Source organism: Muscardinus avellanarius (genome assembly GCF_963383645.1).
Source record: "Muscardinus avellanarius genome assembly, chromosome: 10".
NCBI lineage: Eukaryota > Metazoa > Chordata > Mammalia > Rodentia > Gliridae > Muscardinus > Muscardinus avellanarius.
In genome coordinates, this window is record NC_137796.1 from 1856505 (window position 1) to 1874072 (window position 17568).

The 17568-nt window shown below is 55.9% G+C and overlaps 1 protein-coding gene across 1 annotated transcript in view; it reads left to right on the forward strand.

Annotated features, from left to right (window-relative positions):
* Positions 1-16400: 16400 nt before the first annotated feature.
* ZCCHC14 (zinc finger CCHC-type containing 14) overlaps positions 16401-17568 on the forward strand; it is a gene marked incomplete at both ends in the record, with an annotated part of 51230 nt that continues 50062 nt past the window's right edge. The window contains one exon of the mRNA XM_080702706.1: positions 16401-16970. Within this exon, the coding sequence (XP_080558832.1) occupies positions 16401-16970 (570 nt within the window). The remainder of the gene's footprint in view (positions 16971-17568) is intronic.

Here is a 17568-nt window from a genome sequence, read left to right on the forward strand (position 1 = left end):
GGTAGAATGCCTCTGGGTTCCCTCCCCAGTACCACAAAAAATAAAAAGAAAAGAAAAAAGACACACTGCAGCTGGGCATGGTGGCAGTGCACGCTTGTAATCCCAAAACTTGGAGGCTGAGACAGGAGGATTGCAGGTTCATGGTCAACCTCAGCGACTTGTAAGGCCCTCTGCAACTTAGTGAGACTCTGTTTCAAAATAAACTTTTTTTTTAATGGGGCTGGGGGTGTAGCTCAGAGGTAGAATGCTCCTGGGTTCAATCTCTAGTACCACAAAATAAAACAAACAAAAACCACTGCCTTGCTGGGCAGGGTGACACACACTTATATTCCCAGCAGCTGGGGAGTCTGAAGCAGGAGGATGGTAAGTTTGAGGCCAGCCTGGGCAATTTTGAGAAACCCTGTCTCAAAACTAGAACAAAAAGAGCCGAGCGTGCTGGCTCACACCTATAATCCCTGTACTTGGGAGGCTGAGACAGGAGGATCGCAGGTTTAAGCACAGCCTTAGCAAGTGCTGCGACTCTCAGCAACCCAATAAGACCCTGTTTCAAAACAAAAAACAAAAAATTGGCTAAAGGTGTAGCTCAGAGGTAGAATGCCCTTGGGTTCAAACCCAGCGCGCGTGCGCGCGCGCACACACACACACAAACAGATGAAGAAAAAGAAGGAAAGAAAATAAAACTTTAACGCACATACACATGTAAACTGTAATCACTGGCCCATGAGCAGGCGGCAGGAAGGTGCACCCTACCCACCGCAGAGGCAGCTGGGAAGGGAGCCTGGGCAGGCTGGCTGGCCCTGGCCAGCTCCTGGCGTTAGAGAGCCTCCGGTCTGCTCCTTTGATTGTCTTTGTGTTTTTCTGATTTCTCGATTTTATCATCGACCACCAAAACGACCGTAGGGACCACTTCTCTCCTTCCTCCGGCGGCACTGGCGCTCAGGGAGGGTGAGTGATCTGCCTAAGGGCACACAGCTGTGCCGGCGCAGCCGGGTTCCAAGCCTGGTGGTTCTGACTCCGGAAGAGAGGCCCTTCACCAGGGCGCAGAGATCACCGCCACAGAGAGGTTTCCTAGGGCCGCCGAAGGGTCCGTCCAGGAGGCGCAGCCCCCGGCGGCCCGAGATGCTGCGTGGCGACCGCGCGGTGCCTCGCCGCTCTCCCCAGAGGCCCCGAGCTGGGGCTGAGGACCTGCAGGTGGCCTGAAGACCACGAGTTTGCTGACCAGGGCCGGGGAGGCGGCCAGGGAGCGGCCGCACACGCCAGCCCGTCGACTCAGCGCTCGGCCTCTCTGGGGCGCCAGCTGCGGCCGGGTACCAAGTGCCGAAGTTCTCCCCGCGGTTGAGTCATGTTTTCCGAAAGAACCCGAGGAGCGATGTTCCTAAGGCCGCAGCTTCCAGGCCAGGCGCAGCTGGGCACCTTCCCCACACAGGGGGGCGCGGTGTTCTGGGCCCTTTACTCCAGGAGACCCCAAGAGCCTGTTCAAAGAGACAAGGAGGCTTCTGGGAAGCGGGTAACCGGGAACCTGGAGGGACTCGGGAGGTCAGCACGGCCTGGAAGGAGGGGACGGCGGCTCCTGGGTCTGGTCCTGGGCACCGCTGCCAGCAGCTGGCTCTGCACACCCGAAACAAGGCCTGTGTGGGCAGACAGTGCAGGTGAGCTGGGCTGCAGGGCCCACCCGAGACCCGGGGTGAGCCCGAATTGCACATGGTTCTTTTTTTTGGACCTGGAATTGAACCCAGGGGCATTCTATCTCCCTATCTCCGAGCTACACCCTCAGCCCTATTTTTTATTCTATATTTTGAAACAGGGTCTCACCAAGTTGCAAAGGGCCTAAGTAGCTGAGGCTGTTTGCGAACTGCGATCCTTCTGTCTCAGCCTCCCAAATGCTGAGGTTATAAGCTTGCGCCACCACGCCCAGCTTTATTTTTAAAAAGTTTTTGTGTGTGTGTGGTGCTGGAGATTGAACCCAGGGGCATTCTACCTCCAAGCTATATCCCCATCCCTATTTTATTTTTTTATTTTGAAACAGGGTCTCACTAGGTTGTGGAGGGCCTCGCTAAGTTGCTGAGGCTGGCCACGAACCTGCGATCCTCCTGTCTCAGCCTCACAAGCACTGAGACTATAGGTGTGCCACCGCACCAGGTGGCTCTCTGCTTTAGGATGACGTGCCCACTGGCATTGCCAGGTGAAATGTACGTGAATTCCGGGAGCTCCAGCCATATTGATGCCCTTTACTAGGAATCCCTGCGCACTCACTGCCCCCTGCCCCGGGCAGGCCACACTTCCCAGATGGGGTGAAGCCCTGTTTCCACCTCTCCAGATGCCCCCGAGGTTGGGAGGTGGCCCCAAGCGCCTGTGCCCTGCAGCAGCATGGTGTCCTTAGAACCAGGACTCCCCCTACGCAGGGGCCAGGAGCCAGAGCCGCCCCTACACATCTGGCCATGAGCTCTGAGACCAGCCTCACCAACTCCCCCTGTGCCTCATCATAGCCAAGAGGGGAGACTCGGGGAGCAAACGCACCCATAGGAAAGTAACAAACTGTGGACGCCCTCTCTGCAGGACAGCCTGCACCTGCCACAGGAGCACAGAGGACTTCATGGCTGCTGTCCTCTTCTACACCCTCTTCTCCATCCCCGAGATGTGCCAGGTGTACGGGCCCAGGACGTGACGGAGCAGAGGCGCGTGCGCTCTGTAGACACCGCACTTGGAGGCTGACCTCTCCCTGGCCAGCGCTGGCCCAGCGGTCCTGTCACAAGAGGCCTGGCGTGCATGCCGAGCCTCAGGGGCGTGAGCGGCACGCTGGGTGTACGCTATTTCGGTTTAGGATGGCGAGGCTGGACGCAGCCTCCTCGGGCGGCTGACTGGGCTTTTCTGGCAGCCAGAGGACGCGAATTCCTTAGTTAATGGTCACTAAGTGTCCTGACCTCAGGTCCCATCCATGAAACCTTGCCAGCAGATGTCTGTGCATCCTTAAAGGTAGACATCAGTGCTCCCTCTCCTGATTATACACGGTCATTAAGCCTTTATAAAAATGGAAATTCTTAAGTGCTGAGTTAAAGATTAGACAAACCCCCTTCTGTAGCATCTTGCTAGGTGTGAAGGTTTCCGTCAGTACTAATAGCTTAAGGCAAAATAGGCATTTCAGGTGAGGATTATAGTTAAAAATAGTGAAATTTCAAATCTCTTTTTCAAGCAGACTTCTTTTATTTTGAAGGGAGAGACAGGAGATTGAACATGGGTATTCTACCTCTGAGCTACACTCTTAGCCCTATTTATTGTTGTTGTTGTTGTTGTTATTGTTAATTATCTGTAGTACTAGGGATTGAACCCAGGGACAATTTCCCTCTGAGCTATACCCCAGCCCTATCTTCCTTCCTTCCTTCCTTCCTTCCTTCCTTCCTTCCTTCCTTATCTATTCTTTCTTTTTTTGGTGGTACTGGGGTTCCTGGAAACCCTTCTACCTCCGGGTTACACTCCCAGACCTGTTTTTATTTTATATAACAGGGTCTCTTACGCCAGCGCGGCTGGCTTGAAACGTGCACGATCCTTCTGTCTCCGCCTAACAAAGTGCGGGGATTACAAGTGTGCGCCAACACACCCGGCTATTCTTTATTTTTGAAACAGGGTCTCGCTAAGTTGTGGAGGGCCTCACTAAGTAGCTGAGGCTGGCCATGAACCTGAGATCCTCCTGTCTCAGCCTCCCAAGTACTGGGATTACAAGTGTATGCCACCTGAATTTTGTGTGTGTGTGGTACTGAGGATTGAACCCAGGAACATTTCATCTCAGAGCTACACCCTTGGCCCTGTTTATTAATTTATTTATTATGGTACTGGGGATTGAACCCAGGGGCTCATTTTACCTCTGAGTATACCACCAGCCCTATTTATATTTATATATATATTTTTTATTTTGCAGTACTGGGGATGGAACCCAGGGGCATTCTACCTCCAAGCTATACCCCCCAGCCCTATATTTTAGTCTTTTTATTTATTTTGAAACAGGATCTCACTGAGAGGCAAAGGATCTCACTAAGGAGCTGAGGTCCACAAACCGCAATCCTCCGGTCTCAGCCTCCTGAATGCTGGGATTACAAGTGTGTGCCACCACGCCCGGCCTATATTTTTATTTTGAAACAAGGTCTCACTAAGTTGCTGATGGCCTCATTAAGTTGTTGAGGCTGGTCTTCAACCTGTGTCTCAGCTGCTCATGTACTGGGATTATAAGTGTACGCCATCACACCTGGCCCTTTTGATTTTTTATTTTGTAACAGGATCTGGCTAAATTGCTGAGGCTGGTCTCAAACTCTCGGCCCCCCGAGGTACTGGGAGTATGGGCATGCCCACTTTGCCTGCCTTCCATCTCATTCTTAGGGAATAATTTGGTGTCTTCTTTCCTAGCACCTTGGTCCTCAGCCGATCAGCTTCTCTGGGGCACGGCCCCACCCGGGGCACCCAAGGCACGGAATGTTCAACACAGACTTACTCACCGCAGCGCAGGCCTGCTCTATACCAAAGCAGCAGTGGATCAGCGGTCCCCAAACACATTCACATCCTCATTCCCAGAGCCTGTGGGCGTGACCCTGACATGGCGAGGGGGACAGTGTAATTAAATTAGGAATGTTTAAGCCGGGCGTGGTGGTGTATGCTTGTAATCCCAGTATTTGGGAGGCTGAGACGTGAGGATTGCAGGTTCCTGGTCAGCCTCAGCTATTTAGGTCCTCTGCAACTTAATGTGATCCTATTTCAAAATAAAGATTTAAAAACAGGGCTGAGCAGCCAGGCGTGGTGGCGCACACTTGTAATCCCAGCATTCGAGAGGCTGAGACAGGAGGACTGCGGTTCGTGGACAACCTCAGCTACTTAGTGAGGCCCTCTGCAACTCAGTGAGACTGCTTCAAAATAAAGAATATAAAATAGGGCAGGGGGTGTAGCTTGGAAGTTGAATGCCCCTGGATTCCATCCCCTGTACCACACACACACAAAAAGAACCATATGAAAAGGATGGCCTGCGTTCTGTTTTGCCTGATCCAGTCACAGGAGTCTACCTTTTGTGTGTGTGTGTGGAGTACTGGGGGTGGAACCCAGGGGCTTTCTACCTCCGGGCTATTCTCCCAGACCTATTTTATATTTTATTTGGAAACAGGCTCTCACTAAGTTGCTGAGAGCCTCACTAAGTAGCTGAGGCTGGCTTCAAACCTAGATCCTCCTGTCTCAGCCTCCCAAGTGCGGGGATTACAAGTATGCACCACCACGCCTGGCTTATTCTTTATATTGAAACAGGGTCTCGCTAAGTTGCTGAGAACCTAAGTAGCTGAGGCTGGCTTTGAACCTGTGATCCTCCTGTCTCAGCCTTCCAAGTACTAGGATCACAAGCGTGTGCCACCATGCCCGGCTGGTGTTTCCATATTTCTGAGCCTCCGGGCTGTGGCAAGAAGCATTAGAACCTCGCTGTAAGGCCTGGAAACAGCAGCTCTTGTTGTGTAGCTAAGGTGACGCAGGGTCCCTAGCGTGCGCACTTTATGATCTGGTGGAGACCTAAGCTCCGGGGAGTAGGCACAGTACCCCAGGCCTCAAGCTCCACCCCACACTCGGCTGCTGATCTGGGGAGACTCTGAGGTTCGCAAACTCTATTAGATTAACCATGGCTGCAACAATACCAGGTTAGTGGTCGCCGCAAGACAGCGGCCGCTGATTCAGCTAGGCTGGCTCCTCGGGACTGGTGCCTCTGCGGGATGCCCCACCAGGCTGGGCGCAGTGGGGACAGCTCGTGGTGTCTCGTGCTCCCCGGGGTCAGAGCGGGAGCGGGGTGGGCACAGAGAGCAAGCCGTCACAGCCCTGGTCGCTGGGGAGGGGTTCCTGAGGGTGTGACCTTGAGGACTGCATAGGCACCCCTCCTGCCCGTGCTCTCTCCTCTGCTCCTAGCCCCACGAGGCGAGAGCAGAGTCCCCTGCTTCGTCTCTCTGCACCCCACCCCACACCCTGAACTTCGCCCAGCTTAAATGACTGAGAACTCTGAAATCTCCAGAACTGTGAGCAAATAAATCTTCCTCTAAGTTGTGCTCATCGGGTATTTTGGCTCACAGAGAACCAAAAGACGATGTGGGCTGAAACGGGAAGCCATTGACACAAGGAAGAAACCTACTAGAAGGCTTCTGGGGAGGGGAAGAGCACCTGCTTTTCCTCACATAAGGAGCAAGAGCTGGTGTCACCTCTCCCTCCCTTTATCCTACACTGAACACAGTGTGGTCTCCAGGGCTTTGGCAGCCGTATTGCTACCATAGGAAGGGAAGAGAGACGCACGAGCACTGTTCTCAACGTGGGCTGGAGGGCTGGAGGTGCAGCTCACCAACAGAGGTGAGTATCGTGGGCGAAGCAGCCCCGGAAACCACGGGAGAAAAATTGAGCTCTACATGTTCATGTTAATTACAGCCAAGGATATGTCTCCCTAAAACCCAGACGCAGCCAAGCAGGGTGGCCCAGTATCTGTGCTAAGTGGACCTTTGGAATCAATCAGAAAGTAGCGCCCTGCATTGCAACCCGAGCCTCACCAGCACTCATTAACGAATGTGCCCTGATTACCCTCATATGCTCAGTCACCTTGAGCAAGCCCAGCCGCCGCCTGACCTCTGAGAGCTCCTCTCAGCTGGTCACACAGACAGGTTCACCTTCAGAGACAGGAGGAGGAACAGTGTCAGACCGTGTACCGCACACGCCATCACAATCAGAACACAAGGGAATTTTGCCAGGTACGTAATTGAATCTGAAAAATCTGAAAGCCAGGTGTGGAGGTGCACACTTCTAATCCCAGTACGTGGGAGGCCGAGACAGGAGGATTGCAGGATTGAGACCAGCCTCAGCAACTTAGTGAGACTCTGTTTCAAAATAGAATAATAAGCTAGGTGTGGTGGCGCACGCTTGTAATTCCAGCATTTGGGAGGCTGAGACAGGAGGATCCCAGGTTTGAAGCCAGCCTCAGCTACTTAGTGAGACCCTGTCTGAAAATAAAGAATAAAAAACTAGAGCAGGAGGTATAGCTCAGAGGTAGAATGCCCCTGAGTTCAATCCCCAGTACCGAAAAAAAAAAAACAAAATAAAAATGGCTGGGAATGTAGCTCGGGGGTAGAACAACCCTGGGTTCAGCCTCCAGAACTAAATAATAATAATTTAAGCTAGGCACTGTGGCACATGCCTGTAATCCCTGTACTTGGGAGGCTGAGACAGGAGGATCACAGATTCAAGGACAGCCTCAGCAAGTAGTGAGACTCTCATCAACTTAGTAAGACCCTGTTTCAAAATAAAAATAAAATAGGGCTGGGAGTGTAGCTCAGAGATAAAACGCCCCTGGGTTCCATCCCCAGTACCGTACACACAAATAATAATAATAATAATAATAATAATAATAATAGTAATTTGCAATACTGAAAAATTGAACCCAGGATCATTCTACCTCCAAGCTGCACCCCCAGCTCTTTTTATTTTGAAGCAGGGCCTCACTAAGTAGCTGAGGTTGGCCGCGAACCTGTGATCCTCCTGTCTCAGCTTCTCAAGTCCTGGGATGACAGGCATGCGTCATGATGCCCGGCGACTCTGTGATTCCTTCTAGACAGTGATGGTTTGATGGCCCGTGCAGCGTCCCAGTGGAAAGCCCCTGAGTAGAGGGGACCGTGTGGAGTGCAGAAGAGATTAGAAGATCCGCACAGGCAGCACGCAGGCCGGCGGTTTAAGAACGCCTTAGGGGCCATGGTGGCGCCTGCCTGTGATCCCAGTACTTGGGAGGAGGAGACAGGAGGAGTGCAGGTTGCAGGCCAGCCTCAGCAGCTTAGCAAGGCCCTCTACAACTTCGTGAGACCCTGTCTCAGAATAAAAAACAAAATGGGGCTGGGGGGTAGAGCTCAGAGGTAGAATGCCTCTGCGTTCAATCTCCTGCATCAAAAAAAAAAAAAAAAAGGAGAGCAATTAGGGGCAACGCCATCACCCAGAAAAGTCTTGAGCTGAAGCCAGAAGCATCCACGCAGGTGTCTACTGTACAACATGCATCCAGCGCCGCTGTGGCTCACACACCAGGGCAAAGGTCCCCGCCCGGTCAGTGGGTTGCCGGGCGTTGGTAGGGGACTGAGATTTGAAAACCGAGGAGACCCGCTCGGTGCTGGCCAGCTGTGAACACTGGGCGGGTGATTTCCCCAGCTGGCTTCTTCATCTGTGGAAGGACAGAAGGATGTTCTGCCCGCAAGGCCTGGGTGTGCCCAGAGCCGCCGGCGCCCTGGCTGTGTGGATTGAGGGCACCGAGCCGTGGGCCCTCCAGCCACACACTGGAACCCCGACCCAGCTCCATCTCCAGCCTTGCTGGGGCGCAGAGCAGCAGGACCTCGGACCAGACCTGGGCCCAGCCCAGCGCTGCACCCCACAGGTGAGCACAATGGTCTATTGATTTCAAAGCATGGCACCGGGTGAATGAGACGGGGAGCTCTGGCCCGCATCGCCGTCCTCCCGCGCTGGGCGCCAAAGCCCTGAGCCGCGGGCCGGGCTGGAGGTGCACTGAGGCTCTTGCTGGCTGCCGGTTCTCAGCAAGACACTCGCTTCTTTCTGCCCAGCATCATCCTCAGCAAACGACGGGAGTGCATGGTGCGGGCTTCTCTGCCACGGAAGCGAGGACCTACTCCCAAGAGACCCAGCTTCAAATAAATAAAAAGGGCTGGGGCGTAGCTCGGAGGTAGAATGTCCTGGGTTAAGTCTCCAGTACCCCCACACAAAAAAGCAAAATGAGAGGGAGAGGAGAGAAGAGAAACAAACGTATGAGTAAACTCCAACTAGGTAAGACATCTAAATATAGAAAAAGAGGCTGGCGTGGTGGAGTATACCTGTAATCCCAGTCAGTACTTAGGAGGTGGAGACAGGAGGATTACGGGTTCGCAGCCAGCCTCAGCAATTTTGCAACTCTCAGCAACCTAACAAAACCCAGTTTCAAAACAAAAAGCTAAAAAAGAAGAGGAGGGTAGAGGTGTAGTTTAGAGGTAAAACACCCCTGGGTTCAAGCTCCCAGTGCTTGGGAGGCTGAGATAGGAGGGTCGCAGGTTCAAAGCCAACTTCAGCAACTTGTGAGGCCCTCCACAAGTTACTGAGACCCTGTTTCAAAATAAAGAATAAAACAGGGCTGAGGGTGTCGCTCAGAGGTAGAGTGTCCCTGGGTTCAATCCTCAGTACTGCGAGAAAAAAAAAAACACCCTCGGGTTTAATCCTCAGTATCAAAAAATACACAAATACATATAGAAAAAGAAAAGCCCGTAAGTAGTCGGAGAAAACCTGGGCTAATTGCTTTACTCTCTCTGTGTAGGGAAACGTTATCTAGCTATGACTCAAAATTCTGATGCCATAAAGGCAAGATCAATACATATAATGATGGGAAAATAAATCTTTTCATGGTACAAGTACCATCCACAGAGTCAAACGGCAGTTGACAAATGGGCATGATTTTTTTTTCTTTTGTGGGTCTGGGAATGGAACCCAGGGGCATTTGACCTCCGAGCTACACCCCCTGCCCTACTTTTTATTCTTTATTTTGAAACCGGGTCTCACTGAGTTGCAGAGGGCCTCACTAAGTAGCTGAGGCTGTCCGTGAACCGGGATCCTCCAGGTCTCAGCCTCCCGAATGCTGGGATTACAAGCGTGCGCCACCACGCCCGGCCCTATTTTTAATTTTTATTTTGAACCAGGGTCTCACTAGGTTGATGAGAGCCTCACTACTTGCTGAAGCTGTCCTTAAACCTGTGATCCTCCTGTCTCCGCCTCCCAATTGCGGGGATTACAAGCGTGTACCACCACGCCGGGCCCTTCTCTTACCATTTTTTGAAAAGTAGGTGTGCATAAACCTGGATGTGGTGGCGCACACCTATAATCCTAGTGCTTGGGAGGTTGAGCCAGGAGGATTGAAGGTTCAAGGCCAGCCTCAGCTTCTTAGTGGGGTCCTCTGCAACTTACTGAGACCCTGTTTCAAAATAAAAAAATAAAATAGGGCTGAGGGTGTAGTTAGAGGTAGAATGCCGCTGGGTTGAATCTCAAGTACCTCCAGAAAAGAAAAAAAGGATATGTGCAGAGATATTTATGAATATAAAAGTATCCAGAGGAATATATTTTAAGATCGGCAATGACAAGCCGGCTGTGGTGGTAAATCCCAGTACTTGGAGGATGAGACAGGAGAATCGGTCGACATCCACAGCTTAGCAAGACTGTCAGCGACCACCCCGGAACTTGTTTCAGAGCAGAGAAGTTTAAAAAGAGCTGGGATGTAAGTTGGCAGTAGAGTGCCCCTGGGTTCCATCCCTAGTCTTTAAAAGGAAGACAGAACTGGCTGTGACTGAGAAACGAGTGTTTCGTTCTTTTGCCTTTATTTTATTTTTCAGTGAGGTATAATCTCTTTACCAGAGAGATCACACATATTACCTCATAAACAAACAGAATGCCGGGCGTGGTGGGCACGCTTGTCATCCCCGCGCTTGGGAGGCTGAGACAGGAGGATCGCACAGGTTCGAAGCCAGCCTCAGCTACTCAGTGAGGCTCTCGGCAACTTAGTGAGACCCTGTTTCCAAATAAAGTATAAAATAGGTCTGGGAGTATAGCCCGGAGGTAGAAAGCCTCTGGGTTCCACCCCAGTACCACCAAAATAATAGTAATATTAATAATATTAAAAATAAACAGAATAATGCAATAATTCAGATAGGTTTTGGAACTCCTAGCTTATTTGCTTGAAAGCACTCTAGAAAGTAAATGTGCGCACACCAGGGCAGCACAGTGTTAGCCACGGATGAAACTGGAAACGGCCGGTGCACATCTGGGTCGCTGCTACTCAGGAGGCTGCTGCAGGAGGATCCTTGAGCCGGGAAGTGGAGGCCGGCCTGGCAGGAGAGCAAGACCCTGGACTTTGGGGTACGTTTGAAATTTTCCAAAATAAAGAGTAAAAACAAGCCGAGTGTGGTGGCAGATGCCTCTAATGCCAGTACTTGGGAGGCTGAGACATGGAGATCACAGGTTCAAGGCCAGCCTCAGCAACTTAGCGAGACTCTGTTTCAGAGAATAAGAACTGAAAAGGGTGAGGGGTGTTCAATCTCCCCCTCAAAAAAAAAAAAAGTAAACCCCAACAAAACCCACAAAGCCCAGCACAGCCGTGGGTTACCGGCCGGCTGTCGGCGGGCATCATATTGGTAATAGAGTAAGCAGGGAGACGGGGACTAGTCCTCAGGCCGCAGGCCGGCGACCTTGGCTGGTGACTGAGCCTCACCAGCTCCGGTTCCCCACCTATAGACAGGCATGCGGACGGCGCACTTCACCCTGCCGCCCGAGGCTCGCCGCCCAGGAGGCCGGAAGCAGGAGCGCCAGGCCCCAGGGCCCTTTCCAAACTTCAGGGTGCGAGGGGGCCACCAGGTTGCTGGTGAAAACCCAGACTCCAACTTGAGCCGGACTTCCCACTCTGTGTTTTGTCTGTTTTGGTTTTTTTTTTTTTTTGGTGGTACTGGGGATTAAGCCCCGGGGGGGCGTTGTACCTCTGAGTTATACCCCTAGTCCTTTTTGTTTTTGGTTTGAAGTGGGGTCTTGATAAGTTGGCTAAATTGTTGAGACTGGTCTCGAACCTGTGATCCTCCCATCTCAGCCTCCCAAGTACCTGGATTACAGTTAGGCACCAGTAGGCGCAGCAGGCTGAGACTTTAACAATATAGGTTTTCAAGTCTCCTTCTAGGAGACTCGAGTGTGAAGAGTGTGAATGCCCCAAGTTGTGGGGCAGGACATCTGTGTTGGGAAATGGTATGGCTTCTTGTGGGTTGATTGGTTGTAGTACTGGGGATCGAACCCACTATGTTCTACCATTAAGCTGCACTCCCGGCCCTTTTAGTGTGTGTGTGTGTGTGTGTGTGTGTGTGTGTGTGTGTGTGTGTTACTGGGGATGGGACCCAGGGGCATTCTACCTCTGAGCTACACCCCAGCCCTATTTTCTTTTTACTTTGACATAGGGTCTCACTTGCCGAGCCTGTCCTGGAATCTGCCATCCTCCTGTCTCAGCCTCCCAAGTACTAGGATTATAGGCATGCGTCACCTGCTGCCCAGGAGCGCAGGCCGAGCTAGCCCAGCACCAGACACTCCAGAGAGCAGGGCCTGGCCTCACGAGGGGACAGTTACCTCGCTCCTGAGACTGTAGGTGGACTCTGTCAGCAGTCATGGTTCAGGGAAAGCCAGCAGTAAACACCTGTGGAGTCTCCAGGTTTAGACATAGCAAAGAAACAATATGTCACAGCTACGATTTCCTTCTGGGAGGGACAGAGTCCCTGAACGACCGACTGAGGTCACACTCTAGTTCTTGTTTTTTTATTTTTTATTTTTGTACTGGTGATTGAACCCTAGGGCATTCTACCTCGGAGCTACACCCCCAGCTCTATTTTATTTTATTTTATTTTTTAATTTTTAATTTTTTGGTGGTACTGGGGTTCCTGAAAAGCCTTCTACCTCCAGGCTACACACCCAGACCTATTTTTTATTTTTTTATTTAGAGATAGGGTCTCTTAGCCAGCGTGGCTGGCTTCAGACCTGTGCTATCCTCCTGTCTCCGCCTCCCAAGCGCGGGGATTACAAGCGTGCGCCATCACGCCTGGCTATTTTATTTTATTTTAATTTTGAAACAAGGTCTAAGTTGTGGAGGGCCTCACTAAGGAGCTGAGGCTGTCCTAAAATCCCCAACCCTCCCATCTCAGCCTCCCAAGTACTGAGATTACAAGCGTGTGCTACCATGCCTAGCTATATTATTTTTATTTTGAAATAGGGTCTAAGTTGCTGAGGACTTCACTAAATTACTAAGGCTGGCCTCCATCCTCCTGTCTCAGCCTTTCAAGTACTGGGATCACAATCCTGGGAGGCCGAGACAGAAGGATAGCAGGTTTGAAGTCAGTCTCAGCAAGTAGTGAGACTCTCAACCTAGGGAGACTTGGTTTCAAAATAAAAATACAGTGGCTGGGGTGTAGTTCAGAGGTAGGAAGCCCCCCCCTCAGTCTCCATTAGCACACACACACACACACACACACACACACACACACACACACACACACGGTGAGGGGGATGCTACCAGCTCCTTCAGCCCTGCAACTTCAAATGAGGAAGGAGGATAGGAACTTACTATCAACGGTGAACTCTAGTAAGTCAGCCACCAACGCGCGGGGCCGGGGGCACCAGATGGCTTCCTGTGGTTGCCCTAATGTCTGACCGCAAAGAAGGGGGGGCTTAGAGAAGCAGCAGTGTGCCTGGCACAGCTCCGCAGGACAGGCAGCCCGCCGGCTCCCGAAGGCCGGCTCCCTCCTGCTCCATCAGCTCGGGGGCCCCAGGCGCCCCGCCAATCTCTGCCTCCCTCCCTCTCTTCCTGGCCTTTGCCCTCAATCTCTATGGGTTCTTTTCTGTCTCCTGTGAGGACCGCCCTGGACGTTTAGGGTGTTTCCTAATCCGTACCTTGATCACTTCTGCAGGGACCCTCTTTCCAAACAAGGCCACGCACTGAGGCTCTGGGCGGACAGGAATCTGGGGGGACGCGTCATCCCAGTGCGGCATCGGACAGCCTAGGGGAGAAGGGACACACATCAGGCCCGCATCGAGAGGCCGGCATCGAGAGGTCACAAGCCGGCCGGGCGTGGTGGCGCACGCCTGTGATCCCAGTGCTTGGGAGGCTGAGACCGGAGGATCCCAGGCTGGAAAACCAGCCTCAGTAACTAAGACCTTCAGCAACTTTTCTTTCTTTCTTTCTTTCTTTCTTTCTTTCTTTTTTTTTTTGTGGTACTGGGGATGGAACCCAGGGACATTCTACCTCTGGGCTACAACTCAAGCCCTATTTTATATTTTTATTTATTTAATTTTTTGCAGTGCTGGGGATGAAACCCAGGGGCAGTCTACCTTTGAGCTACACTCCCAGCCCTATATTTTTATTCTTCGTTTTGAAACAGGGTCTCACTGAATTACAAAAAGCCTAAGTAGCTGAGGCTGTCCTCAAACCACGATCCTCCTGTCTCAGCCTCCCGAATGCTGGGAGACAAGCACGCGCCATCAGGCCTGGCTGACCCTCATCAACTAGGTTGGCCCTGGTTTAAAATAAAAAATAAAAAGGGCATGGTGGCAATAGTTGGGAGGCTGAGACTGGAGGATCACAGGTTTGGAGCTTGCCTACACAACTTAGTGAGACCCTGTTTCAAAATAAGAAATAAAAAGGATTGGGGGAATAACTTAGAGGTAGGATGCCCCTGGGGTTCAAGCCCCAGTACTAAAAAAAAAAAAAAAAAAAAAAAAAAAAGTAGCAAGATGGTGGCTGGGAGCCAGGGGCCTTCACTCCAGTGGTTTCTGCAGCTGGGCCTCTGCTGTCCCGGGTGCCATTTCTGACTACCGTTGCCAGTGGGTGGCCAGGTTCCAGGCGGCCTTTTTCTGTGGCCGAGAGAGGTGGAGTGAATGGGCCGGGTCACAGGTGGCCAGAGCTGGGCCTGGAATCCGGAGTGTGTGTGGGGCGGCCAGGGCCAGCCTGGAGGAGCCTCCAGCACCGGGAGGGGCCCGGGACCCTTCCCTTCTGAGCAGTCTCCACTTCCTCGGGTCTTAGGTTTTGGAACTCAAGGAAATCTTAGGGACCATCTCCCTGGGATCCCAGGAAAGAACGAGACGGGAGGGAACGGGGGTTACTGGTGGGAATGGGCCTGCGGGTGGGGGCTGGCAGGAGGCTCTGGCCTGGGGCGCCCGGGGGTGCGGTAGGGGAATGGCAGCCCCCAGCCTCTCTCCCGGCTCTCTCTCGGCAACACTGGCTGTCAACCTTGAGGGCCAGAGGCCGGAGAACACCGGCGGGAAGTTTTCAGCACCTTGGACCAGAACCTGGAGGCCCATCCTGTTTAGCCAATCCCAGGACCAGGCTGTGAACCCCGCGGGGAGGGTCGGCCATCGCGCAGGCGGCCCGGGGCTGGGGGCTGGGCTCGGCCAACTGGCCACCGACCCGCGGCCCGCGCCTGGCCCGCGGGGCCGCAGGACGCCTTCCAGGCCCGGGGCGGGAGGCGGGGCCGCCTGGCCGCAGGTCCTCGACCGGGACCCGCAGCCCCGCGACTCGGAGCCCCCCCGGCCCGCGCCGGCGCTCCGCAGACCTCCCCGGCCCCGCTCCTCGGGCCTGCGTCCCGGGAGCCCAGGAGGTGGCCGCTGGGAGGCGGCGGGCTGACAGACGACTGATGGGCTCCATCTGGCCAAGACTGCCGAAGAAGGCTGGCTCCACCCACTGCCCGGCCCCGGGCAGGCCGGCCGCCTCAGAACTGCGGGCGCCGGCCCTCTGTGAGCTCACGGCCGTCTCACGAGCCCCCGAGGCCGTTATCATTACCCTCATTTTCTCGGGGAGGTGCCCCGATCGCAGAGAGGCCAAGTGACTCGCCCAAGGTCACACAGCTCAGCCGAGACAGACAGGGGTGGACACTCGGGGCTCCGAGCCCCGCTCCGGCAGCCCTTCCAAGACGCCCGCCGCCTCCCCGAGACACAGCTCGGGAGTAAAGCACGCAGGCCCAGAGCCCGGCGTCCCCCAAAAACAAGGCTCCGCGCAGATCTGCGGGAACAAAAGCGACCCAGAGTCCACCCCGGGTTTTCCGCCTCGCCGACCGCGACCGACCAATCGCGCGGCGCCGGCCGCTGGGGGGCGGTCCCGGCGTGATGGACAGCCCCGGGAAGGCGTGGCCTCGGCGCGGGCGAATCGGACGGCGGGGCCGGAACAATCCGGGGCCGAGGCCCGGCGGCCGGACCAATCAGCGAGGGGGGCGGGCCCTGCCGGCCCGGGCTGTCGCGAGAGGCGGGCGCCCCGCCCACTTGTGCTGGCCGCGGCGCCGTGCGCGGGCGCGCTCTCCTCGGCTCCGACGGCCGGCGCCCGCGCTCGCCCGATCCGTCCGCCAGCGTCGCCCGGCGGATCCCTCCGCGCCCGCGAGCCCGGCGGCGCCGGCCCAGCTCGAGGCGGCTCGCCGCGCGGCCCGGGAACGGCCGGCATGGCCGGGGCGGCTCCGGCGGGGGGCGGCCCGCACTGACAGACCCTGCGGCGCGCGGGGAGATGGGGGCGGCCGCCTCCCGGGCGACGACGACGACGAGGAGCGGCCGCCGCGCCCCGGCCGCCGCTGGGCACGGGCGCGGGCGGGCCGTCTCCCCGTGAGCGGGGGGCCCGCGGCCGCTCGCCGCCCCCGGCCGCCCCGGCCCCGGCCGCCCCGGGCCCCCCCGGCGCGCGCGCCCGCGCCCGCCCCCGCCCCGGCGCGCGCCCGGCCTCGCCCGGCCCCGGCCCGCGCGCCCCCGGCCCCGGCGCGCCGCGGCCGCGGCCCCCCGCGCCCCCCGGCCGCCCCCGCGCGGCCCCCGGGCCCGGGCCTCGGCGCGGCGCGGGCGGCAGCATGGTGGAGAAGCGCGGCCCGCTGCAGAGGGACGGCGTGTACCGCTGGTTCTCGGAGCTGCCGTCGCCGCAGCGCGTGGAGTTCCTGTGCGGCCTGCTGGACCTGTGCATCCCGCTGGAGCTGCGCTTCCTCGGCTCGTGCCTCGAGGACCTGGCGCGCAAGGACTACCACTCGCTGCGCGACTCGGAGATCAAGGCCAACAACCCCGCCGACCTGGGCAGCCTCACCAACCTGACGGACGAGGTGGTGCGCAGCAAGCTGCTCGTGTCGCTGGCGCTGCTGGGCTCGGAGCAGCGGGAGGCGGCGGGCGTGCTGTACCGCACGCTCACGCACATCGACTCCATCATCCACAACTACGGGCTGCAGCTCAACGAGGGCCGCACGGGCGATGAGTTCCTGCTGCTCTTCACCATGGCCTCCAACCACCCGGCCTTCAGTTTCCACCAGAAGCAGGTGCTGCGCCAGGAGCTCACGCAGATCCAGAGCAGCCTGAGCGGCGGCGGCGGCGGCGGCGGCAAGAGCGCGCCCGGCCCCGGCGGCGCGCTGCCCACCTGCCCGGCCTGCCACAAGGTGCGTGTGCGCCCGCGCCCGCGCGGGGGAGGCGCGCCCGTTCTGCACCCCCGGTCCGCGCCCTGCGCGCCCCGTCTGCCCCCCAGGCCCCAAGCCCCTGGGCTGCGTCCCCCCACCGTAGCCCCAGGCCCGCACCCAGCCCGCACGTGCACTCCCAGGTCGGCCGGCAGCGGGAGCTCCGGGCCTGAGCCCTTTCTGGGCCCCAAGCCTTCGTGGCCCACCCGCGCCCCAGTGGGGCTGGAGGCCGGCGGGGCAGGGGGCGCCCGCGGCCAGAGTTCGCGGCCCCTTTGTGTGTCCTGTTTCCACCTCTGTAGGCTGGAAACGCGATAAGCCTTTGTCCCCTTAATCAGCCTCTTGGGTAACAGATAACAATTAAACATTGTGTCGCCTGGGTTTCTCCAAATCTGGTGTTTATCACCAGAAGAGGAAGGAGTCTGGGCCTTGCCAGAGGTCAGGGCGCGGGGTAGCCGAGAGGGCGCGGGGACTTGGGTGGCGGCGGAGCCCTGCCCCTGCACGGGGCCTGCGGGCACAGGTGTCCAAGCCGGGTAGCAGGCCGGCGCACAGGTTGTGGCAGGTCTGCGTGAGCACTGGTGAATAC